At 39.4% G+C, this 26,076-nt stretch overlaps 3 protein-coding genes across 5 annotated transcripts; 2 read left to right on the top strand and 1 right to left on the bottom strand.

The window, feature by feature from the left end:
- Positions 1–651: 651 nt before the first annotated feature.
- LOC6651077 (neurofibromin) lies at positions 652–13,154 on the top strand. 3 transcript variants are annotated; one of them, XM_002073906.4, is made up of 16 exons: positions 652–748; positions 944–1,087; positions 1,149–1,533; positions 1,595–1,736; positions 1,792–2,382; positions 2,441–3,853; positions 3,914–5,505; positions 5,567–6,173; positions 6,235–8,590; positions 8,652–8,909; positions 8,968–9,063; positions 9,706–9,795; positions 10,185–10,387; positions 10,444–10,630; positions 10,688–10,853; positions 13,024–13,154. In XM_002073906.4, exons 1-16 carry the CDS (start codon positions 689–691, stop codon positions 13,029–13,031), a joined length of 8,298 nt encoding a protein of 2,765 aa, XP_002073942.4. In that variant the 5' UTR covers positions 652–688; the 3' UTR covers positions 13,032–13,154. The 3 variants fall into 3 exon arrangements, with proteins under 3 accessions (XP_002073942.4, XP_046868080.1, XP_023036643.2); XM_047012124.1 differs by lacking the exon at positions 13,024–13,154 and adding an exon at positions 11,033–11,195; XM_023180875.2 differs by lacking the exon at positions 9,706–9,795.
- Positions 13,155–15,056: 1,902 nt separating this feature from the next.
- LOC6651072 (dynein axonemal assembly factor 6) lies at positions 15,057–16,134 on the top strand. The gene is made up of 3 exons (XM_002073901.4): positions 15,057–15,305; positions 15,361–15,590; positions 15,655–16,134. Exons 1-3 carry the CDS (start codon positions 15,176–15,178, stop codon positions 15,916–15,918), a joined length of 624 nt encoding a protein of 207 aa, XP_002073937.2. The 5' UTR covers positions 15,057–15,175; the 3' UTR covers positions 15,919–16,134.
- Positions 16,135–16,399: 265 nt separating this feature from the next.
- On the bottom strand, positions 16,400–19,978 carry LOC6651076 (DNA polymerase iota). Its single transcript, XM_002073905.3, has 3 exons — positions 19,881–19,978; positions 18,300–19,262; positions 16,400–18,230 (listed from the first exon to the last, which is right to left on the bottom strand). The coding sequence occupies exons 2-3, from the start codon at positions 19,254–19,256 to the stop codon at positions 16,980–16,982; spliced, it is 2,208 nt and encodes a 735-aa protein (XP_002073941.1). The 5' UTR covers positions 19,257–19,262; positions 19,881–19,978; the 3' UTR covers positions 16,400–16,979.
- Between the last annotated feature and the right edge of the window lie 6,098 nt (positions 19,979–26,076).

The raw sequence follows: 26,076 nt of genomic DNA, 5'->3' as shown, positions 1-26,076 counted from the left end.
CATATATACATATATATATATATAATTAAATCTATATATGTACGAATAAACATCTTATATACTTATACCTTATATGCGACTGTACATGTGTTTTTTAGATAGCTGCGAAACCAAACTTTATACTGTACAATATTAGAAAAATCGAAAAGACAAATACATTAGGTCATCACATGCATACACAATGAACTAAGGGAATAATAACAAAAAAAAAACGATTTAGAACTATTACTGCTCGAAATGCTGAAACATTATATGTACATATAGTGCATACATATATTATATTTAATTAAGTATTAATTTGCACAGCTCTCCAGCCTAAAATAAAACACGGAAATCAGTACAATACACAAACAAATAATGGATACGAGACACAGCTAAACAAGGATTCAATAAATTAAATGAAAACATTCAATAAAATTAACAAAACTACTTGCATTCAAATTTATCAATTTTTTATTGGGCTAAAATTCAAATTCAAACCATTTTTAGCGGCAGTATGGACTTGAGAATAATTTTTGAATTGCGCGGTTAGACTTACCACCCACACACTGAAATCAGTGGCGCCGCCTACAAAGTGAGGAGCGAAAGGAATACAGGGAACAAAACGGAATAGTGGGAGTGCAAATGTTGTTTTCTGTTTGTTGTCTGAGCTAGATATTTTGTAAAAATTTGTTAAAAATGCAGTAAAATGGCAACGCAAAAACCTGGCGAATGGGCGAGTGCCCTGCTGGCACGATTTGAAGATCAGGTGAGTCGAGTCCCACTTGCAGTAGTCCCGAATTCCCTCAAAATACTTCAATTGCAAATCGGCTTGGGAAAAAATGTACCTGCTGTTGCCTGTATAGTATATGGGGAAGCAGGTTGGTGTGGGGATGGAGAGGGAGTCAGCCTCTTCATGAATGAAATGGAAATAATCAATTAAATGCGCGTTCCTTTTGTGCAGCTGCCAAACAAAATCGGACCTTATGGCACTCAGGCCAGGATGAGCCAGGATCAACTAGTGGCCTGCTTGATCCACATTTCACGCTATCGTTTCTCACTGGTGATATCGGGTCTGACCAAAATGCTGCAGCGTGTTAATGAAGCGGTATGTATTAAGTAAATAATTCAACTTTTATTAAATAAATTTGTTGTTTCCTGCCCTATAGGCCCTACAAAATCGCCATGAACCAGAACGATGCTACTTTGAATCTCTGGTCATAATCTTGACCACTCTGGAACGATGCCTTACCAATCAGACCAAGGACACGGCACGGTTCGAGGAGGCAATGAATGTGAAACTATTACTGAGAGAAATTTCACAATTTGTGGATGTACAGAGCGATAATAATCCAAATGCTGCTCAGCTAAAGGCTTTGGCGTCAAAAGTTTTGTTTGCCTTATCCCAGAATCATTTCTCAGCAGTGTTCAACCGAATCTCGGCCCGCATACAAGAGCTGACTTCGTGCACAGAAGAGAATCCCGATTACAACGACATCGAATTAATCCAGCACATTGACATGGATATGTTGAAGCTGACAAAGCTTTTGCAGGGTAAAATTCTACAGATATTTAATAAATACGATTTCATTAACAATTTATTTTATTTGAACAGAAACTATTACCAAATTTCGTTCAAAGCGTGCACCGCCTTTGATTTTGCTATATTCATTGGAGAAGGCCATTTGGAATTGGATTGAATATCATCCCCAAGAATTTCAGGATCTACAGCGAGGCACCAATCGGGATATATCTACGTAAGACCAAAAAACCCTTATTTGCACTCATTTCTTGCACGTATTTGTTATTTAGGTGCTGGGAGCCACTGCTGGACTTTGTTGAATATTTTAAAACCGAAAACAAAAAGAGCAAAACTCTAGTCTGGCCTCTGCAAATGCTGTTGTTGATTTTAAATCCATCCAGCTTGGAGGCCACTGTCAATGAGCTTCAACAATCAGAGAAGGAGAAGGACAACAAGGATAAAGCCCAATCAAAGTCCACCCAATCGGCCTCACGAGATAAAGATTTTTCCGCCAAGCAATTTATAGAAAGCATTAAGCGAGGCCTGGGCCAGCATTCGCCATCAAAACAGGTTACAGAATCATCTGCCATTGCATGTGTCAAGCTCTGCAAAGCCTCCACCTACATCAACATCAACGATTCGAATAATGTCGTCTTCAAACTGGTCCAATATTTTATAAATGATCTAAAGGCTTTACTCTTCAATCCTGCGAAGCCATTTTCCCGTGGACAGGGCTATAATTTTGCAGATATTGAGCTAATGATTGACTGCTGGGTGTCATGCTTTCGCATCAATCCGCATAATATTGAGGCATTAAAAGTGTGCCTAAATCTATCCTCGCCTCAGGCTTATCATTTTGTAATTGTTTGCTCTCTGCTACGGTATGGAAATGTGAATAGTTTATCAAACATTTGCTAATTCTTATAATCTTTGTTTTAGTTTGGCCCACATCTATGTGGACTTTCGTCTGCAGAATAAAAATCCCTTCCGCATTGTCAACCAGCCACGTTTATCCTGGTGGCCGCAAACGGATGTTGTGCACTACCGTTCAGCGGAATTGCGAGCTCTTTTCACGGATACTTTAAACAAGGCCACACAAGGATATATAGCGCATACGCCATTGCGATACATTACCTCACTGACACTTAAATCTAAAGATACCCAAAAGGGTCTAACTCGAGCCGAGGAAGGGCCAGCCCATAAGATGCTATTACTATTGCTGGTTAGGCTTATTCACGCTGATCCGACATTGCTACTAAATACGCAGGGAAAGGTTGCCCATGAGGTGCAGAGCTCAACTTTGGAATTAATCAACGGATTGGTCAGTCTAGTACATCAAACAACCATGCCGGATGTCGCTCAAGAGGCCATGGAAGCTCTGTTGGCCTTGCACGCGCCGGAGAAGATTGAAGTGTGGAACCCAGAGGCGCCAATCAATACGTTCTGGGATGTTAGCTCACAGGTTCTGTTCTCCATATCGCAAAAACTAATCCAACATCAGATAGCCAACTATACGGATGTGTTGAAATGGTTACGTGAAATTTTGATTTGCCGGAATACGTTCCTACAGCGCCACAAGGATTATGCCCATGTTGGTAGCCAAATAGCGATTTGTAAGCAGGCCCACATCAAAATGGAAGTGGTCTTCTTTATGTATTTGTGGAGCGTGGATTTAGATGCTGTCCTCACATCGCTCTCATGCTTTGGCCTTCTCTGTGAAGAGGCTGAAATTTGTTGTAGCTCAGATGAATTGACAGTGGGTTTTATTATGCCAAATTACCATATCTATCAGGAGTTGGCACAATTGTCAACATCGGCTACAGATACCCGAATCTGCTTTTTTGATAATAGCCATGGCAACGTTTTAAGTCGTCTCACACTGCAGAAACGCATCATGACTCTTTTAAGAAAAATTGAGCATTGTGTGCATGGTGTTCAACCGGCCTGGGAGGAGACCTTTCGCAACTGGGAGGTGTCTAGCAAGGTGCTCCAAACGTATCCTAAATGCAAAGGAGAAGACGCCCAGGCCGAGGTTTTTCATCGCGGCATGGGCAAACGACGGGCAAGTCATCAGAGTTCTGAACATGATCTTGAGGAACAAATCAACGAATGGGCCAACATGACCTGGTTCCTTTTGGCTCTTGGCGGAGTTTGTTTACAGAAACGAAATAGCAGCCGACAGATTTTAGTGCAGCAATGCCAGAACAATGTTTCCCTTGGATCTTTGGCGCAGAATTCTTTATACTCGAGTTCTACAAGTTCCGGGCACGGCTCATTGCATCCAAGTACCATTTCGCTGACTGCCATACCAGCAGCACCCCCACAAGATTGTAGCTATTGTCCTGTTACACAGTGAGTGCTTAAAGTTTAATGTAAATAATAGTTTCTAAATCTAATATTATTATTTTTTAGATTTATTGGTCAGCTTTTGCGCCTGTTGGTCTGCAGCAACGAGAAAATCGGTCTCAATATACAAAAGAATGTCAAGGAGCTAGTGGGAGAGGAGATGTCCACCCAGCTGTATCCCATTCTCTTCGATCAAATACGGGCCATTGTGGAGAAATTTTTTGACCAGCAGGGCCAAGTGAATGTCAATGTTACCGACATAAATACCCAATTCATTGAGCATATAATCTACATAATGAAATCAATTTTGGATCCAAAGGCCAGCAAAGACCCTAATAACGACCAACCATCGCCATCAGAGCATTTGGGAGTGACCAGCATTGAAGGTCTTATGTTGGGCGTAGTCCGCTATGCTCGCTATCTGGACATGACAGTTTTTGCCATTCGAATCAAAACGAAACTCTGCCAACTGGTGGAGGTAATGATGAAACGACGCGACGATTTAGCTTTTCGACAGGAGATGAAATTCCGTAATAAGTTGGTGGAATATCTAACGGATTGGGTAATGGGCACATCGCACCAGATTGCACCGCCCAGCTCAGCAGATGCTTCCATATTGACCAACACCTCGTTGATATTTCGTGATTTGGATCAAGCCTGCATGGAAGCAGTAGCGGCTCTTCTGCGGGGTCTACCCCTCCAACCAGAGGAGTCGGATCGTGGCGATTTAATGGATGCCAAGAGCGCCCTGTTTTTGAAGTATTTCACCCTGTTTATGAATCTTCTTAACGATTGCATAGACAGTTCGGAGGCGGAGAAGGAACTGAATAATACCCCTCTATTGCCACCAAGACCAAGAATGGCTGCAGGCAAATTAACAGCCCTACGGAACGCCACCATACAAGCAATGTCAAATTTGCTGGGTGCCAACATTGATTCAGGTCTAATGCACTCAATTGACCTGGGCTACAATCCAGATTTGCAAACCCGAGCCGCTTTTATGGAGGTGCTAACGCAAATTCTCCAGCAGGGCACAGAATTTGATACTCTGGCTGAAACGGTGCTCGCAGATCGCTTTGAGCAGTTAGTTCAACTCGTGACAATGATCAGTGACAAGGGTGAGCTTCCCATTGCCATGGCACTGGCCAATGTGGTGACAACATCACAAATGGATGAATTGGCCCGTGTCCTAGTGACCCTTTTCGACGCCAAACATTTGCTCTCACCATTGCTATGGAACATGTTCTATCGCGAGGTTGAGGTCTCCGACTGCATGCAGACGCTATTTCGCGGAAACTCATTAGGCAGCAAAATCATGGCCTTCTGTTTTAAGATCTATGGGGCTAGTTATCTTCAAATGCTGCTTGAGCCACTGATACGTCCGCTTCTGGATGAACAGGAGGAAACCTGCTTTGAGGTGGATCCCGCTCGCTTGGATCCAAGTGAAGATATCGAAGAACATCGCAATAATTTAATTGCGCTCACCCAGAAGGTGTTCGATGCCATTATCAATTCATCGGACCGTTTCCCGCCTCAGTTGCGTTCCATGTGCCATTGTCTGTATCAAGTGCTAAGCAAACGATTCCCAAATTTACTTCAAAACAACATTGGAGCAGTGGGCACTGTGATTTTCCTCCGATTCATTAATCCAGCCATTGGTAAGCAACAAATATTGTCCCTCTTGAAGTCATCTAATATGAAATTATCTTGTTATTACAGTTTCCCCCCAGGAGCTTGGTATTGTAGACAAACAAGTTCACAGCTCTGCCAAGCGTGGACTGATGCTTATGTCGAAAATCCTTCAGAATATAGCCAATCATGTGGAGTTCTCCAAAGAACAGCATATGCTCTGTTTCAATGACTTCTTGCGCGATCATTTCGAAGCTGGTCGTCGTTTCTTTATCCAGATTGCTTCTGATTGCGAGACTGTGGATCAGACATCACACAGCATGAGCTTCATTTCGGATGCAAACGTTTTGGCTTTGCATCGCTTGCTTTGGACGCATCAGGAGAAGATTGGCGACTACCTTTCTAGCAGTCGGGATCACAAGGCAGTGGGCAGACGTCCTTTCGATAAGATGGCCACACTATTGGCCTATTTAGGTCCACCCGAGCACAAGCCAGTCGATTCCCACATGATGTTCAGTTCATATGCTCGATGGAGCTCCATAGACATGTCCTCAACGAATTTTGAAGAAATTATGGTTAAACACCAAATGCATGAAAAAGAAGAATTCAAGACATTAAAGTCAATGAATATTTTCTATCAGGCGGGTACCAGTAAGTCCGGTTACCCCGTATTTTACTATATAGCAAGGCGTTACAAGTGAGTACAAATGATATAAAATATAAGTTATGAAACATATCTCACTCGTATTCTCTTACAGAATTGGCGAAACCAATGGCGATCTGCTCATTTATCATGTTATTCTCACTCTAAAACCCTTCTGTCACTCTCCCTTTGAAGTGGTAATTGATTTCACTCATACCTGCTCGGATAACCGATTCCGTACTGAGTTTCTACAAAAATGGTTCTATGTCTTGCCCACTGTGGCCTACGAAAATGTCCATGCGGTGTACATCTACAACTGTAATTCGTGGGTGCGTGAATATACCAAGTTTCATGATCGCATCTTGGCCCCATTGAAGGGCAACCGGAAGTTAATGTTCCTGGAGTCACCAAACAAACTCACTGATTACATTGATGCCGAACAACAAAAATTGCCGGGAGCCACTCTCTCATTGGATGAGGATCTTAAGGTGTTTAGTAATGCCCTGAAACTAAGCCACAAGGACACAAAAGTGGCCATTAAAGTTGGTCCCACCGCCCTGCAGATTACATCAGCTGAAAAAACCAAAGTTTTGGCACACTCTGTTCTTCTCAATGACGTCTACTATGCTTCCGAAATTGAGGAGGTTTGTCTGGTGGACGATAATCAGTTCACCTTGTCCATCACCAATGAGAGTGGCCAATTGAGTTTCATACACAACGATTGTGATAATATTGTCCAAGCCATCATACACATACGAAATCGTTGGGAACTTAGCCAGCCCGATTCGGTGACAGTGCATCAGAAGATACGACCCAAGGATGTGCCAGGCACATTGCTAAATATGGCTCTACTCAACTTAGGATCGTGTGATCCGAATTTGCGGACGGCTGCTTACAATTTACTTTGTGCGTTGACTGCCACCTTTGACCTGAAGATTGAGGGACAACTACTGGAGACCCAAGGTCTGTGTATACCATCCAATAATACCATATTTATCAAATCGGTTAGCGAGAAACTGGCCACCAATGAGCCACACTTAACGCTGGAGTTTCTTGAAGAATCAATTCAGGGATTTCAACGAAGCACCATTGAACTGAAACATTTATGCTTGGAGTACATGACGCCCTGGCTAAAGAATCTAGTTAAATTTTGCAAATCCAATGACGATGCCAAAAAGTTGAAGGTGTCGCAAATTTTGGATAAACTAATTTGTCTTACCATTGACCAAAAAGAGATGTATCCCTCGGTGCAGGCGAAAATCTGGGGATCTGTTGGACAAATACCAGAACTAATTGACATGGTTCTGGATAATTTTTTGCACAAGTCCATTACCTATGGCTTGGGATCACCGCAGGTGGAGATTATGGCCGATACTGCTGTGGCTTTGGCCTCAGCCAATGTCCAATTAGTTTCCAAGAAGGTGATTACCCGCATGTGTCGAGTGATGGACAAATCCTGCACAAACCCCACCCAATATCTAGAACAGCACATGATGTGGGACGATATTGCCATTTTGGGACGCTATCTACTTATGTTGTCCTTTAACAATTGCCTAGATGTGGCCACCTCAGTGCCATATCTCTTCCACACAATTACATTTCTAGTCTGTTCGGGTTCTCTATCCATGCGAGCTTCCACCCACGGCCTGGTGATCAATATTATTCACTCACTTTGTACCTGCACAAATCCTTCATTCTCGGAAGAGGCTCAACGCGTCTTGCGTCTATCATTGGATGAATTCTCTCTGCCAAAATTCTATTTACTTTTTGGCATCAGCAAAGTTAAGTCTGCTGCAGTCACCGCTTTCCGCTCCAGTTGTCGTCACCCCACAGATAAGTGGCTAGGAAATGAACGAGTAACCCAACCCCTGCCCGCTGATCGAGAACGTTTGTCGCTGCCCTCGCTGGAAGTAATCACAGATGCATTGCTTGAGATCATGGAGGCCTGCATGCGCGATGTTCCTGACTGCGAATGGCTTAACATTTGGACTTCATTAGCACGTAGCTTCGCCTTCTGCTATAATCCCGCCTTGCAACCCCGAGCCCTAATTGTTTTTGGATGCATTAGCAAGAGTGTAACGGATCATGAAGTGAAGCAATTGCTTCGCATACTAGTCAAGGCTCTAGAATCGTTCAATGATTTAATTCTGATTGAGGCTTTGGTCATGTGCCTGACCCGCATTCAACCTCTCTTACGTCCTGAATCGCCCATACATCGAGCTCTATTTTGGGTGGCCATCTCAGTGCTGCAGCTAGACGAGATTACCCTTTATGCTGCTGGTCTGGCTCTATTGGAACAAAATTTGCACACGCTTAAATCCCAAGGATGCTTTGACAAAACGGAGACTATAGCCGAGGTTATGATGCAGACGCGCGAAAAGTTGGAATGGCATTTCAAGCAACTCGATCATGCCGTCGGTCTTTCATTTCGCAGTAACTTCCATTTCGCTTTAGTAGGACATCTCATAAAGGTGAGTAAATCCATTCAACGAGAGTATCTGTTTAATTTTCAATGTTCCTTTTCTTCCCCAGGGTTTCCGTCATCCAACGCCAACCACTGTATCCCGTACATCGCGTGTCCTCACCATGTTATTGGGCATAATTGCCAAGCCACTGCATCGGGACAAATTCGAAGTCACGCCGGACAGTGTGGCCTATCTTACGGCTTTGGTAGCTGTCTCAGAGGAGGTTCGATCTCGTTGTCATGTGAAACATGCTCTACCCCGCTGGCCAGCCGATTTAGGTGGCAGTGTGGAGAATGGCGAACTAGCTAATGGTGCAATGCAGGCCGTAAGTTCATAGAATAGATATTTAAAGTTTAGTACTTATGATATTTATATACTCACAGATTGGTCAGCCTTTGTCACGTCGGCAGAAAAGCTGGGATATACTCGATCAATCGGCATTACAATTCGCCCGCCAGCACAAAGTACCCACACTTCAGGTGAGTTCTTCCGCTCCAGCAAGTAATTGGTGTTAGTAGTGTATACTCTCTCTCGTCTCTCTCTCTCTATCTCTCTCACTCCAAAATGAAATCCTCAAAATTCATTGTACAAAAGTTGTTATAACCAATTGCTATAGTAACTTTAGTACATACATATATATAAATATATATTTGACTCTCTATATATACCTCTGCCTATACCTATACCTATACCTATACCTATACATTGTATCCCGCCTATCAACTATCTACTATTACTTATCTATTGAGATCAGCCTTTGCATAACTAATAATCGTTCAATGATTTTTTCTTATCTTCTTTTATGTTTTGTTGAAAACAAACTACAAACTTAAAAACCGTAACATACATACATATCACAATATCTATTAAAATTCTAAATCTATGTATTAACTCGTATATCTACTTACTGTATTTGCCTGCTGACTTACATCTACTTACATTTAATTGATGCTTGTAATTCCTAATTATATTGATACATGTATACCTATATATATATATATATTTATTTACTTACTTACTACTTGCCATGCATGTACTTTGATTTTTCATATAATTTGTTTATCAAACAATCAACACCAACACGAAAATAAAATACAACTCTGACTCTCATCGACTCGCAGAATGCGCGAGTTTTATTCAAAACTCAACGTTCGTTTTCGGTACCCACGACCAAAGATCCGAATAATGCAACCGGCATCGAAGAACGTCAGGTATATTTACTCTAAACGTCTAAAAACTAAAAAAGAAACTTTCCACTAATCCCTATTTTAAGTCCACTACTAAAAAATAATAATTAGACACCTCAATTCAAACTAGAAATCAGTTTAAAATATCCTCTTTTTATGTTGATTTTTCTGCATTGCTGCCACCTGAATGCTCCATATTGTCATACGAATCAATAAAGCACATTTCTTTCTTATTCTTGCACCCATATATACCACTATACAATTATCTATTTATCTCTCAGTGTAAAATTAGTTTTCTTTCTCGAAATAATCGACTGATGGAATAATAGAATTTCATTATGTGAACATGCGCGTTTCAAAACACGTTTGATTCTCTTATACACACAATTATAAATATCTTTGATATCTTACAGGAACGCGGTTCTCGTTCTTCAGTGTCGAATGAATCGAATGTTCTGCTTGATCCAGAAGTGTTACCCGATTTGTCTATCCAAGCCTTGGTCCTTACTGTTTTGGCCACTCTAGTCAAATACTCATCAGATGAGGGTGAAACACGTGTCCTATATCAGTATTTAGCCGAAGGCTCTGTCGTCTTCCCCAAAGTGTTTCCCGTAATGTAAGTCAACTAATTCTTGCCATTAAAGTTTTCTAAATAATTTTGGAATTTTTCAGTCACTCCTTATTGGATCAGAAGATCAACAATATATTATCGGTGTCTCATGATCAAGTTGTACTGAACTCTGTGCAAAATATCATACAGAATATGCTGGCTAGCGAAGACCCATCGCAACAGCAATTGCATTTCCTGCAAAGCTGCGGATTTGGTGGTCTGTGGCGTTTCGCTGGACCATTTACCAAGGTAAATGTTAAGTTACTTTAAGTTAAGAACACAGTTTTCACATTCTTCATTTTATAGTACAACATGATGGGGGAATCTTCTGAATTATTTGTCAACTGTTTGGAATACATGGTGGAAACATGCTTGCCAGGAGATGAAACAGCTCCGGTTCCACCCTCACCGCGTCCCTATAATCTTAGTTCAAGCTTGAGTAGCCTGACCTTGGGTTCTCCAACGGATAAGGGTAAGTTTTCTAGCGAATCGTTTCTACCACCCAGAAATCAATTCTAGTTACTTTAGAGTTCCTCTCTAGCATTATTAATCGCATTGAATTAATTTAATATTTAACATTTTCTTTATTACACCACAAATTACGTGACACAATATATAAATACGAAACTATCTACCTATATACATATATAGCATTCTCATCGGAATCATTAGATTTTTACGATAATTGCGCGGGCAGCGTTAGCAGCCTACGTCGCGCCTCACACAGCAAATCACGCGCCAAACATCGAATTAACGAAAGTCCATCGCACAGCAATAATTAATACAAAAACATTCGCATATAACCAAACACAAATTAATTAAACGTATTGCCAAAATATCTAAAAATGATTCTAAACAAATTCTATTTACATAAATATTATCAATTTAACCTTGTGTACTTAACTAAGAATTAATCCAAACAAATAAGACAAAACCAAAAAAAAACATACGGCAACATAATTGTACGAAATCGAATGTATTTTGATTAATATTAGCCACAGCATTTCAATTGTTAAAAAAACAAAAACAAACAAAAAAAAAAACAAAAAAGATAAGCAAAACACCAACAACCAAAAAGAGTTGAAGACCAAATGCTTTAACTCTATATACACAAAGAAAATATTGGAATTGAGTATTAAACCAGAAATTGGGAATTGTATTAATCGATTTACTATACTTATTGGTACCTTGAAGCATTTACAACATATTTGTCCAACATAAATATCATAGGATTGTTGAGAAATCTAAATTTGTTTAAATCTTGTATGCAAACTAATGAGAACTTTGTTTGCAATTAAAAAACTTTTTTAAAAGCCCAAAAATATTTTCAGAGTTCGATCAAGTTCTTTTGAAAGTCATTTGTGGGTTAAGCGTAGTGAACGTAGCTCGTTCACAAAATAAAAACAACATTTGATGATATCAACAATCCTAGAAGAAATGCATTATTTATATACATATATCGTACAGATCTTCAGCACTTTATAGCATAAATGTAGTTGATCGTGTCATGAACACATTTTGTTACACGATAATTATAATATATATTGATTGCTATTTAATTCAGAAACCAGCAAAAAAATTTAAAATCAAATGCTTGCAACCGATTTCCGAAATTGTTAAAACAAAAAAAAAAAAAACAAGAAATCAATAATATCACAAAAAATTCCTAATAGAGTTTTACTAAAATATGTAGATCTATTATATACACACATATATAAAACTATATATGAATTGTTTTGCATGCCAATATTAATCTAACAAAAAATGAAAACTTATAGCAAAGAAAACTCATTTATATTGATGTAGCTTTAAAGTAGTTGAAATTATTCACAATAGAACAAGCCAAACAGAGCAAAATATACAGCGAGATTTTATATTATATTTTTATTGCATATTTAAATAGCTTTAATATATAAAATAGAAAATATTTGTAAGCAAATCAGCAAACCTTTGATTTAGTTAACTTATTACACACGTATGTATATCCTTGACAACATTGAATATTACTTTTGGCCAAGAATTTTAAACTGAATGCATAGATTTTAAAGAATATAGAAATCTTGAACCAAGCATTTTAATGTTTTAAGTAGATATAACTATGTCCGTATAGAATGAAGTCATGCGTTCCCTTTTTGATGCAAGCCCTAATGAAAGTTGAAATAGCCTTTTTTTATTATAATCGATCAACACCAATTAACTAACTAAACTTTACGACTATGAATAATTAAACGAGAAAAAGGTTTCCCAGCATTAGCTTTCTTGTTTAACAAGATGACATTACAAAACATGGTAATCATTAGTCGTCTGTTATGTGTACTTCCGTTTCACACTGCCAAATCACAGTAATAGACAAAAGCTTAATTAATAGTTTTTTATAAGACACACACATTTTGCCTCAATGATCATTTAGAGCCACTAAAGATGTATTAAATAGGTTTAATAATAACAATAATTATAATGGATAATATTTTTTTATATAGATTATTTATGTACATGTTGAAAGCTTTAATATTGGTTGATTGGTCAGAAGTAATTAAATGCGGCACAGCCGTAGATTGCCCTACTTTCCGCTTTTCATTTTGTTCCCATTTATGCAATTTTTAATTTCCACTTTCTATATATTTTCCGATCTTATTTTTCAGCTGCATGAATAACAACAACAACAAATCCGCGCACTAGACGTTCTACACTAATTGCTAAAGTAATCCGTTTCTTAAATCTGTTTAAAAAATGTTTTTAATCCCAACAAAAAAAAAACAAAACCAAAAATATCAAAAAGAAACTAAGAATATATTCAAACAAACGAAATGAATGAAACAAATAAAACTCACCTCAAAGTTAGTAACAAATTATCGTACAAAATTCACCACAAAAGCAAATTGTATAAACAAAAAAAATGTAAAAACAAAAAAGAAAATATATAAAATACTGGAGAAAGAAATATTATAAAATACTGGAACGATGAAAACGAGATTTTTAGGTACATAAATATATATATACATACATGCATATATTTTTTAAAACGATCATTATATCGAATGTGAATTGTATTCGTATGTAGATTTTAAATTTGTAACTTATTTACTAAGCACGTACAACACCAAGTTCACCAGTTCCTGTAAAGACCATGGACTTGACCACAAAGATTAACACTAAGAAGAAACATAAGAACCGCGATAGGAAACGATAACAACAAAACCAAAAAGCTTTAAAATATCGGCAGCATGCCGCCTTTTAATTGTTTTGTATAACAACATGGAGAACCTCTCCCAGGACACCCTCCGCCCACCCGTAATCTACAAGTATCAAAAATTCGTAATTTAAATGCATTTATTTTGAGTTCTTTATTTTGATTGTTTTCCCTGTTTCACTAGATTTCGAGAAACTAGATTAATCTGGTTATCAGTTTTCAGAAATAGTTAACATGGAAATGAAATGCCGCGAGGAAAAATTAAATTAATCATTTGATTATTTTATTCCTTAGAATCAGAGTATCTCAAAGTCGGCGTTCCGACTTAATATAATTTACTTCTTTTTTTTTAATTTAATAAGCTCATCCCAATTTATCATTAAATGTGTACTAATTTATTTTCATTTCCATTGTCCAATGTTTATCGTATTTTGGTAAAAATTGTAGAAGCACGAGAATCTCTTCTCCCAATCCATAAATATACTATTTGGAAATTTAGTTCTGTCCAATTTAAAATGCTAAATTAGATTTAAGTCAAACAAAACCAACAAAGTAAAATGTTTTAAACGAAAATAGATAGTTAAAATAAGTTACACATTTGTACCTCTTATTAAAACTACAAGCGCAACAATTCATTTATATTTACCCGTTACACATTTTTCAATTTAATCTTTTTTTTTTTTTGTTTTGTTTGTTTTTTTAATATTGTTCATTATTAGCACAAAACGAACTTAAAAAAAAAAAAACAAACAACAAAGCAGTTAATTTTGTCTAGCTAAAACATAATCTACTTGTATTTGTATATGTGTGTGTTGCTATATGTGTATTTTACGAAATTTGTATTAGAAAATGAATAACATTAATATTAATTATGTATATCCTTGTAAAAACCAAAAATAAAACATATTTCAAATATCATGTTTACGAAAAGTTAAAAATGTTCATTGTATGGAACAAATAAACGTACTTTTACATAATTAAAAACAACAACAAAAAAAACATGGGTATGTTTTGTTATGTCTGGAATATTCATCGGCTTGATGAAGATTTACATGCAAAGATTTAATTAAAAACATTAATTGAATTCTTGTGGACTCGTATCGACTGACATTTGTAGATCTTGGAAAGTCACTCGAAAAACTGAGACAAATTAAGACTATTATCAATAGCCCTGAGAGAGCAATTTGTGTCGTTTTTTTGGCACGTGGTGCAATTTGGAACTTGGAATGGCGATTGGAATCTTTGTGGGTCAGGCTCACGATGATCGGAGTCATCCTTAAGATTTTTGTATTAGTGAAAAACTGAAGCATTTTTTCTCTTTTTTATAATATTTTGGAGAGCAAAATTATGGCTTGACTGGGGGGTGTCATGATACCTTTTCTTTTCTCTCCTTTCTTCTCGCACATGGTTACCTTGTTTAGAGAAATAAACAAGTCCGTTTCTATAGAGCTCTTAATATTTCTATAGTAGGTATATAGAAAGCTGACAAATCGATTTCTCAGTTTCTGTTCTGATTATTTTTCATACTCACTTCTGAAAGTGAGTTACAAGTGTCAACAAGAGAGACAAATAAAATTCGAGAACGTATAAAAAGGTTGCAAAAAATGTCTTTTTTCGACAATCCAGAACAGTTAAAACTGTTGCAAAATCTCTTGAATCCCCGTCGAAACCGTCCAGGTGACGACAGCAGCTGCAGCGAAGACGAGGATGAGTCCCCAGTGGCGAACAGACTAAGTAAGTGAAATGTTTAGAATACAAAGTAAGTGCACCGAATAACAATATATTTTAGATCCTGGTAGCATAGGGTCCGGCTCATCCAAGGCCAAACAAAAAACCAAGAAGACGCCCAATTTAGTTACGACTCCTTTGGAGGAGAAGCCAAAGCAGCAGCCAACAAACTTAGAGGAATGGCAGGAAGAACAAGAACGGCTAGATGCCGATGAGCTGGAGACTCGAAAATGTCCGGAGTACACAATGACGTATCGTCAGGCTGTGGGTACCGAAGATGTCTTTCTGCAGGTAACATTTGTATAACCTATTGCGTAACAAATTAAAGAGTGATTTTGTTGCCCCATTCACTTAGATGGGAAACCGAACAGGTGCATCATCTAGCTGTGAGGACCTAATCTTAGAGATATCTTTGCCCGACGAGGACATGACCGCCGATAAAATGAACCTAAGCTTGCAGGAAACTGAATTGGATCTGGGCACTACCTTATATCGCCTCAAGCTTGCCCTACCCCATCCCGTTGACGTAGATCGATGTCAAGCAAAGTACGACGTCGAACTTCAAAAGTTACGCATCACTTTGAGATTGCGTAGGGAATTGGACTATGTTAATTTTTAACTACGAAAAGTTTACAACACATCAATTGACATCATGGTCCTTAGTTTACGACAATCCCCTACGTTCTCTGTTGGATCCCTTTATAAGGCATATCTGGGATCTTAATTTTAATTTAATAGCATTCTATTTCAGACTGCAAGCTTGGCTAAACGAATTTTCCTAAATTATCACGTTGAGACATAGTTTTAGTTTTTAAATAAATTAATTTGTAACGTACAAGGTTGTCGTTTGTAATACTTTCTGAGATCTTGTTTGTCTCCAATTACTTTGCTTTCGGCAGGATATGCTCATCTTTGGCCAGATTGAAGTGATTGATATGTCGTTACCCCGACTGAAGTCCTCTTCGTTATACGACGAACACGAATCCTACAAAAAGCTAAGAAAGCTGATTAGCATCATTTGACATTATCAAATCTTTCAGGAATATAATATACATTTATAGTTTCTTTGCGAATATCAAAGATTCCATTGCAAGAGAATATGGTTTACTAGAATGCCATTATAGACTCCGGACGCATTTTAATGATTTATTTATTTATCAATCCGCAGATCACAGATTGCAACTTATCATTTATTAACTTATGTTTTAGGTAAATGACAACAGTTTTTTAATGTTTTTAACTATCGTGGCCACACAAAATGAAAAATTAATGATCTGCATTCCAATGCTATCTGCGATAGATGTTCAAAATGTTTATTCTATGTTTAAGTATGCCAACCCAATTTATGGAATATATGAAAAATGTAAAATGAAATGTGTAGTAAAGAAATTCTAAACGCGACTTTGATGCCATAGCTTCCCTAGCATGGCGATCGTTAAATCAGATATATGTTCATATATAAATTAAATATATAAAATAAAATAAAGCCAGCAAATCCAAAATGACTTGGGTCAAACAGTTTGAAATGCAAATTTCAATGTTATCCGCTTAGATTCATATAAAACAAAACATTGGAAACCAACTTAAGCTTACACTCTACAAATATATATATATTTAGATATAGGATTTTCACTTTGATCTTAGAAACATTAAGACATGTGTGATGATAGAGAAAATGAATCACTTGTTTCTTAGAAAATATCGATATAGGGTGTTTTTTTGTGCTCCGCTAGCTCCACTAGCTGCTGTTGTGGTCGCTGGAGGGGATGGGGCAGTTGTTGTGGCTGCCGATTGTTCAACGGCTGCCACCAATGAACTGCTCCAGGTAGCAATTAGCTCACTTTGCAGCTCCATCGGAAGTTCATTAAAGACTTGGGCATCGACACCAGCTGGACAGGCGATTCCTGTTAAAGCACCATTGGTGGAAGATGAAGCTGCAAAACAAATCGGCACTGTTGTGGGCGTAGAGGGAGCACTCATTGGAGTGTCATCCATGGGTGATGGCAGAGGCGATGACGTTGTTGAGCTAGCATTGGAACTGAGTCGGCTGGCAGTGCGCGTGGAAATGACTCTAAGGCTGCCATCGATGCGATTAAGCAGGGTATTGGGCGGCTGAATGGTGCGATGGCGTGTGGCAGGATTACCTCCACCTGAAACTCCGACTACTCCTGTCGATGTAGACGGCGTGACGGGGGACATTGGGAAATCCTTTTCACTGTCGCGAGAATTGAGACGTAGATCACAAACACGTAATTTACTGGGAGAGGCCACATCGGTAGCGGCAGTATCCACGGCTAGGCGGCTCCGCTTGGATACCAGCAGGCGACCAAAGCGACTCTTTTTAGGCGAAGGCTCCACTTCTGTCTCGGAGAAATCACTGAAATCGGAATTGGTAGCTGCCGATTCAGATCCATTGTCCAGAAGCATGGGCACAGGAGATGCTGTTGTGGCTCGACGCCTGTAAAACTGATCGCTAGGTTTGAACGTGGTGGGGGATGAGCGAAAGGCGATTTCATCTGATTGGGCGGTTGGACTCTCTGCCGTGGGGCTCGGGAGACTTGTATTGGTTAGCGAAGTAATTGATTGAACTTCCAGATCGGCTTTCTTAATAAGGAAATTTGCTATCGAGGATGAGCCAACTTTGCGCTCTTGAAACTTGGAAAAGGCCAATCCAATCAGGGTGATGTTGAAGGGTTTGCTTAAGTCCACTATACGCTCGAACAGACGCATAATAATCTTAAGTAGCTTCTCCTGAGCACCATCGGCCAACTGCACCCGACCGGTGCCTGTTTCACCGGAGCACATGGACGTCTTGAAGAGGGAGGGCAAAATGTTAGCCTGTTTGGTTTCTCGATGACTGCTCTTCTTTTGGGCATCAAATTTTCTGAGTACCACCTTGATAGCTATGGGAATGCGTCCGTCTTCGGCCACCTGAAAGTAATCGAAAGGAAGTGTGTTAATATGAGGAATCAAAAGATATATCACACTGTGTATCCTTACCTGTTCCACCAACCTCATTAGCAGCATGCGAAACTTATCTTCCACATCACTGCTAATCGAAATCGGCTTGCAGGCATCTTCCATGCCGATGCTTTTTGGCTTTCCAGTTGGACGCACTGCGCTGACATCTCGTCCGTAGGCCAAATCTCTCAGCTTGGTAGCTGTTTCGAAACCAAATTTTTTACGCATCATATCCATATCGCATTGCTGGAGCTGTTCCACCGAGTTGATGCCAGCCTCCTGGAGCAGTGATAGTGTCTTTTGGCCTATTCCTGTCACCCTTTGCAGATCGTTTAGCTCGCGCATAAACTCCTCCGCATGACTGGACACTAGAACCGTTTGCTGATTAGGCTTATGCCGGCTGCCCACTAGCTTGGCCAGCAGCTTATTGTAGGCAATGCCAGCACAACATGTGATGCCCAGCCGCAGTTTCAGCTCCTCCCGAATTTCCTGGGCGATGCGACTGCCAATGGCCAAACGCTGGGCACAACCGCATAGGCAGTCCGTCAATAGAGTGCCATCATCTGGATACAAATGGCCCACGGGTGGTTTCTCTTGGGCCTCGGCGGCATGTTCCTGACGCAATTCAACTAGAGCGGACACATCCATGAAGTTCTCATCGAAACCGAGCTTCTCCACGGCTGGTGTGTAGTTCAGAAGCAAGTCAAAGATTTTCTGCGACATCAAGCGATAGGGTGCCAAATCCTCGCCATTCACCAGAACCAAATCGGGGCAGCGTCTTTGGGCGTCTGATATGAGCATGAGCTTGTGCACACCTTTGGCTCGGGCCACATAATTGCAGGTAACCACAATGTTTTTCTGCTGAATTCCCAAGGGTTTCTGGCGTAACGATGGGTCGCGTATCTCCTCAACCTGTGCGTAGAAATAATCCATGTCCAGGTGCACAATGGTGCGCTGATGAGCTTCGCTCTTGTGGAGCACACTAGCAAAATCCATTATGGACTGGAAGGAAGCGAATTGTTTAAATGAAATATTTGTTTAATTTTTCATTTGGCGCCATTTCTAAAAGCGGCACAAGCAAAACAAAAACAGATACACGCGCTGTCTAGCCAACCACCCACATACCTCCCCCCAACCACCCGAAGTCCGTCCGTGACCTTTATTGCCGATAAACGTGCCGTTTTGGCTTGGTGTCGCTTCGTTTATACGTCATTTCGCCATTGTGTGTAACAATTACAACGACAAAAGCAACAATAACAACAGAGGGTAGCTGTTGCTTGCCTCTTCCGTCTCCCTTCCACACGCCGCAACAAACACACACACACATACACACTATCGCTCTTGCTTTTTCTAGGGTTTTCGCCGACTTTCTAATCAAACAAATAGCACAAACATTATCATATCCACCAATGATTGAGAGCCGGCACTGCATTTGGCTTAAACAAACGGACCCAAACAGCTAACTCGAAGATAACGAAAATGATGACGCATTAAACATATGCATGTAAAAAAAATAAGGAAAACCACTAAATGCAAACGGGTCGCCACTGGGAAACGCAAACTGCATTCTAACTAATCACTTGCAAACTTCGACATTGTTGCCAAGTATTCAGTACACACCTCAGATATTTCGTTAACTTAATTAAACTAAATTAATTAATTTAATTAATTTTCTCGCTCCGCACATCGATGAACACCCACACTACCAAACAAACAAAAACTAACACATATGGTAAAATACCATTATATGCTAAAATACCATTATATGGTAAAATACCATTATATGCAAAAATCCCGAAATACTGGCAAAACTATCGATAAGTGTAGGGCTGCCACTAGTTTATCAAAGTACAATCGATAAATATGGTACAATTTATCGATACTACTACTTTAGTGTTGGAAAACGTGCATGCAGGTGGCGCCACAGTGCTCGCGTTGGCGGTAAATTTAAATCAAAATGAATTTGATACATTTAAGAAACAAAAAAGGTTAACGGTTATTGCAAGTAATCTTTTTTTTTTTTTTTTTTCAAATAATGATATGCATGAGTTTTCGGTTTTAATATTTTACTTTACCCGATAAAGAAAGGCCCATTGACCATAAAACAATGTTCCAAAAAAGTGGGTGGGTGTTGTATGAGTATGCGTTTGCATGTGTGTGTGTGTGTGTGTGGTTCCCTCTCAAATGTTATGACTGCTTGAGGGCAGTTTTTGGATGTGGCTCTAGCTCTGGTCACGCGCACTTTTGGCCAAAATGTGGAGCACAGGCTCTTGTTAAAGTTGCTGTTATTGTTTTGCCTCTGGTGGCGTATGAAATGCGCTTGGAATTTACCAGCAACAACAATAACTAAAACAACATTTTTGCCTTGTCGTCGCGTCCTCGTCCTGCGTACAACTTGGTTCTGGCCCTGCCCAGCCTGTGATAATCGCCCCGTTGCCTGCTTGACAGGCAAACAATGCTGTGAATTTGATTAAAATCAGCCTGCGTGTGCGTCTTCAGTTGTTGTTGTTGTTGTTGCCTTTGCTGCTGCTGCTGGCTGCTACTTTTGCTTGATTTTCCTTTTTATGTTATTGAAGGAAGGTAAGCCTGCATGAAAGTGGAAGCGGGGCTTAGCGGGAGGGGCTTCACCTTATTGAAATCTTGTTTGTAGCCCAAGTTAACCGCAGGCGATGCGCTGCACTAATTGTGAAACGCCACAAAAATGGATACCAAAATTAATCAGCTGTGATATGCAGTGGACACTGCCAGGAACACAAAATTATCCCACATTTTGCCATGACCCTGTACTATATTACTCAATAGACTCTGCTGAGACATTGAAACACATTTGATTAAGTATTAATTTATGTACATGCAATTAATCACTTTGATTTTCAATTAAATAAATAACTCTTTAATATTATAACCAATAATTTACATAAATATAGTTCAGAAAGAGTTAGTTATGGAAGAGGTTTCAAAAGTTTTTCAAAAGAGCAACCAAAAGACCTTATGGCATTTAAAGTAGACTAAGATGTCTTTCCTAAAACCAGCAAAAAGACGGTGAACGGCGTAGCAGGTTGCATCCAGGAGAGGATTATCGCATAATGAATGCATTATAGAACTCTCCTTATCCCATTTATCCTTTCTCAATTTCTCTAATACATTCTGTGTGTCGTCTCGGTGGCTGCTAATGAGCTCCAGCTGCCAGTGGAGCATTTCGTTTGCCTTCAACTGACACTTTTTCTCTTCGCTTCTTATGAATTGGCAATGAGGCTAAAAACTAATTAGTTTGGTCCTCGAGTTTCCCTTCCCTCTCCCCTCTGCTGCATCAGCCAAGCGTTAATTCTTCCTGAGAATTGCACATAGAAGCCTACTTAAGGGGCATGGATGGGTGTCCCGGATAAGGGGATGTCTCCCACACACACACACACACACACACACACACTTAAAGAGAATGCAGGATCAGGCACACGGCGAAATAAAACGGATGTTACTCGCGCAACGTTTGGCTCCAGTCCCGTTCTGGGTCTCCGTTTTATTTTTTTTTTGCTGCCGCTTTTCCCTCTTTGTTTTCCGCTCTTTAGGATGAATGTGTGTGTGTGTGTGTGGTGTCGGTGGGGTGGATTGTTAAGGGGAGAGGATTCAGCAAAATGTTAATAAATCTTATTTTTATCATTTGGCTATAAATACTGAATTTTTAGCTCCGGCCATGCTCAATTTATGGCCATTATTTATGTCGGAAAAGCGAAAACCTCAAACATGTTGCCATTGCCACACTTTCTGCTCTTCACAGCCCCTGCCCTTCCCCCCCTTTCTGTGCCCCAATATGTTATACTATCCTACTGTTGTGCTATTCCCCATTTCAGTTTATTTTTTGTTTTGTATTTTCCTGCATCCATTTTGTTGGCCAGGCCATATTATTGCAATTTTCCAGTTGCTCCGCCCACGCAAAAGCAAAAGCAGGAAAGAAAACAGAAAAATATGAAAAATTGCATTACACCTTAATAAACACCTCAACTGGTAAACTGGCAACTGCAGCAGCTTCATCTGCAGCTCCGGCATTCGAGTGGTGGGAAGCATCAGCATCATCATCGGGCCAGTCAGGGCGGGGGGCCCCAGATGGATGGTGGGTAGAGGTGATCCAATCTATCTCCAATCGGTGGGAGAAGGAACCAAAACCAAAACCAAAAGTTAAAGCTGCTGCAGCTGTGTGCCCTGCAGTGTCCATAATGAAGATTGTCTGCTGTTTAAGTGGACGCACGTTGTATGTACATTCGATGGAGCAGGACTTGCTGGGGCAGGGGCAACTCGCAACTCTGATCGCGATCATTTAGGCGCTCATCTGGCATAAAATTGTTAGAAACGCCCCGTGTGTGTATGCCCCGTTCAGGGCCCATTTGGGGTATGGGCCTTCACTCTTCTGGCCATAACGTTTTTGCCATTAAATTATTTAATAAATTAATGCGATCGTGCAACAGTCGATCAATGTTCTCTTTGCTTTTATTTTTTCTTAGTTTTTGTGGCCTGGCCTGTCAGAATTTCGAAAATCTCAATAAAAGTTCCTTGTGGCAGAGCCATCAAAAATGTTCGACGGTTGTCATAAATTTGTATGCATTTCTCTCCCTACTTAAGGGCACAGTGGAACGAAGTCTAAGCTTTGATCCTTAAATTCAGTAAAATTCAACAAGAAATATTTTAACAATTTTCGAAACTAATGATAACATTTTCTTGGATTTTCAATTGTAACAAAAAGATCCTTAAAAGTTTACATATAATTAATGGAAAAATGTGTAAAATTCTTTATAATTTTTTATGTAAATGAAATATATTTTTGTCACTTTTTAATGATTTATTTAATTTCACTTGGTAAATTTACTATTTCTTTTACTCTAGGTTGAATATAAATATTTATACTTTCCTCATTTCTATTTTCTATCATTTAATCTATTTCGTATCACTGTGCATTGGTGTTTCCCATCTCCATTTGTGTTGAGCCTGAAGACTATTGCATATTGCACCGGACCACTCGTCGTGATCGAGAAAGTGGGTGTTGCTAAGTGCCCCAAGAGCCAGCATGGCTTGGTTTGGCTTAGCCAGGCTCAGCGTGTTGTTGCAGCCTCTCTGGTGGATGCAGCAGACGCAATGGCTGGTTAAAAGCGCACCGATTCCACACACAAAAAACCAGTCTGCCATTTTACAAGCCTCGTCTGGTTGCAGCATCATTAACGCGAACGAGAGAGGGAAGAATAACAACAACAGCAACAACAAAGAAATAATTGCACATGGCAGTGGGCACGGATGAACTTGAGGCCGTTCCCTGGATCTGGATCTGGATGGAGCTCGTTGTGTGTTGCTCTGTTAATTTTACAGCCATGTCTGATATTGCTAAATGGCTGTGAGTGGATTCGTTTAAGCACCAATTTTATTACCAACAAGCATCTCGTTGCATCTGCATCAATTCGGTCTTTCGCTCCACGACTACGACGACGATTTTGTTCCCCCAGCTTCCCAACACGATGCCGCGGCATGGGGCCGGATCTTACAGCCGGTCTTACGGTCGTACGGTCGGTCGGTCGGTTGGTCGCTCTCTCTCTCTGCATCATTCGTATTCGCTGCTGAAGCAAGTGGAGAGATCCAATCAGGTTGCGCCTTTTGCTTCAGTTCCAGCTTTAACTACAAAAGCAACAACCACTTGTGGCCATTATGCGATTGCTGTTGTTGTCGATGCCTTTTCCTATTTTGCATTTAACAGGGGGTGTTGGCTTTAACAAAAAGAAAAAAACAGGAACCAAAAAAAAAACAAAAAAATACACGCCCCTGCAGCTGGCATTAATCGTTAATCAACTTATACACCGATTTTTTGTTTTATGATCACAACTAATAAATAAATAAATAAATTGATAGCTATAGGTATTATAGGTATATTATATTAAAGGATAAAGCTTTCGTACTGCCGATCAGTCGGAAATAAAGTTTTTAAGTTTTAGTTTAAGATATTCTTATATGATTTCATGGCAATTGAGAACTCTGATCACAGATCATTTGCTTCTTACAGAAAGTTTTTCAAAAGGTCCTTAAAGTGTTTTAAAAATCTTATTCTCGGATTACTTTCCTTGAGGAAGCAGATCGACTTTATTTGCCATTTCCCAAGTTTCGCCTTTGCTTTAATAGTTTTCAAAATTTCAAATTCTCTGAAAATTGTCAAAGTTTATAACTAATATTTAAACCAAAACTATTTTTCAATACAATTAAACATTTAGTACAAAATTTAATGTGAAAATATTCCAACACTTGATATGCGAAAAAAATGATTATGTAAATGAGAATATTTCATCTGTGATATGGTTTCGCAGTAGCTGTGTAAACTGTCAATAGATTGAGTATAGATTGAGTATGAAAAAAATTGTTTTTGAATGAAAACATATGTAAGTTAGCTATCGGAAAGCGTCAATCGGCGGCTCGCATTTCATTTGATTGGTTTGTTTGAATTTAAATTGCATTTGATCTCTGATTTTGTTTGGATCTTTGGGATGCAGTGCAGCGTGCCATCATCCCACTTGTATGAACTATAAAAACAAATTAAAGCTCATTGTTCGTCCCCATTTAAACGACGCCCGTTTTTTCGTATTTTTTTCGATGGGTTTTAGGTTACATGAAGCGAGAGAGAGAGAATGAAGGACCACCCGGTTTGGCCTTTTGTTTTTTCTAAAGCGAGTCACGTGCCACAACGACGACACTTCTGACATATCCGGCGGACCACACGCGCCGTTCATCCATTCTCCAAAGGTCCTCCCTCCGGCTGGTCTGCTCCCTTATTGATGCTGCAAGTGTCAAGGCGAAAAATTAGCGCATCACGTGCGCCTTGTGCCGCAATATCCTTTAACTGGCATCAAGCTTTGTGTGTTATCGCTATCGATTTCGTTTAATATGTTAATCTGTGCTACTCAACTCTCTTTCTCTCAGACTAGCATCTTTACCTCCCCCTCCTCCTCCTCCACTGCTTATATGTAGTTTATTCGTTGTGCCATCCTCAGAATGTGACCCTATCTTTACTTTTATTAGTGGAAGACCTATAAAAATAATTTGTTCTCTCGTACGTTTGTTCGTCCTGATCCAATTGCCGTCCATTAAATGGCTATCACTTCTGTCCATCCCCAAAAAGTAACTACTTAAAATACCCATACGAGCTGCTGCTGCGTCTCCATCAACTTATCGTTCTTGCATTATCATTTTGGAAGCTGGTCTGAGGTCAGAGAAATCCTCCAACTAATTACTACCAGTAGGAGTCGTTGAGTGTGTGTGTGTGTGTGTGTGTGTGAGTGTTTTATGCCTGCGTTAATTACCCCGCGTGGAGATTTTCATTCGATTTTTATGGCATTTCCACGGAAAACGGCGTGAAAAGTTCTCCAAGTGAAATGAAATTACAATAAATGTGGCCCAAAACCTTTGCCGTTTGCTGTGAGAAAATCTTAACTAGTTGCCAGTTCATTTTATAGATTATTGGAACTTCATAACTAATACCCATTAAAGTAGTTAATTCTAGTTGCAAAAGGGTCAAAGGTTGAGTAATAAAATAGAAAAACGGACTTACCTTTAGATCTGACAAATTCTGTGCACCCAAAAATAAAAGGGGTCAACGACCTAGTCCCTAAATGATGGAAATTCATTTGAAACAAAACTGAAAATATAATATTGTTGAATTTACATTTAATTTTTAAGGCTCTAAATATCTTTATGTATGTAATGCAAAACTCTGGCAAGAAACTCCAATTGGACAAATCTTGAACCATTGATTCTCATAATTTCACAAATAATTTGATAATAATAATTTTTA

The sequence above is a fragment of the Drosophila willistoni genome, chromosome 3R (genome assembly GCF_018902025.1).
Source record: "Drosophila willistoni isolate 14030-0811.24 chromosome 3R, UCI_dwil_1.1, whole genome shotgun sequence".
Classification (NCBI taxonomy): domain Eukaryota; kingdom Metazoa; phylum Arthropoda; class Insecta; order Diptera; family Drosophilidae; genus Drosophila; species Drosophila willistoni.
Note: the sequence above shows the minus strand (reverse complement) of the source record. Positions and strands in the feature narration are given on the sequence as shown.

What these genes read in the sequence shown, in the direction of transcription:
- LOC6651077 (XM_047012124.1), top strand. Translation starts at nt 689, where the DNA reads ATGGCAACGCAAAAACCTGGCGAATGGGCGAGTGCCCTGCTGGCACGA. An exon ending in AGCTATTGTCCTGTTACACA is followed by an intron (nt 3,854 to 3,913) that starts GTGAGTGCTTAA and finishes ATTATTTTTTAG; the next exon opens with ATTTATTGGTCAGCTTTTGC. An exon ending in CTAATGGTGCAATGCAGGCC is followed by an intron (nt 8,910 to 8,967) that starts GTAAGTTCATAG and finishes ATATACTCACAG; the next exon opens with ATTGGTCAGCCTTTGTCACG.
- LOC6651072 (XM_002073901.4), top strand. Translation starts at nt 15,176, where the DNA reads ATGTCTTTTTTCGACAATCCAGAACAGTTAAAACTGTTGCAAAATCTC. An exon ending in CCCAGTGGCGAACAGACTAA is followed by an intron (nt 15,306 to 15,360) that starts GTAAGTGAAATG and finishes AATATATTTTAG; the next exon opens with ATCCTGGTAGCATAGGGTCC. An exon ending in CCGAAGATGTCTTTCTGCAG is followed by an intron (nt 15,591 to 15,654) that starts GTAACATTTGTA and finishes CCATTCACTTAG; the next exon opens with ATGGGAAACCGAACAGGTGC.
- LOC6651076 (XM_002073905.3), bottom strand. Translation starts at nt 19,256, where the DNA reads ATGGATTTTGCTAGTGTGCTCCACAAGAGCGAAGCTCATCAGCGCACC. An exon ending in TAATGAGGTTGGTGGAACAG is followed by an intron (nt 18,231 to 18,299) that starts GTAAGGATACAC and finishes GATTACTTTCAG; the next exon opens with GTGGCCGAAGACGGACGCAT.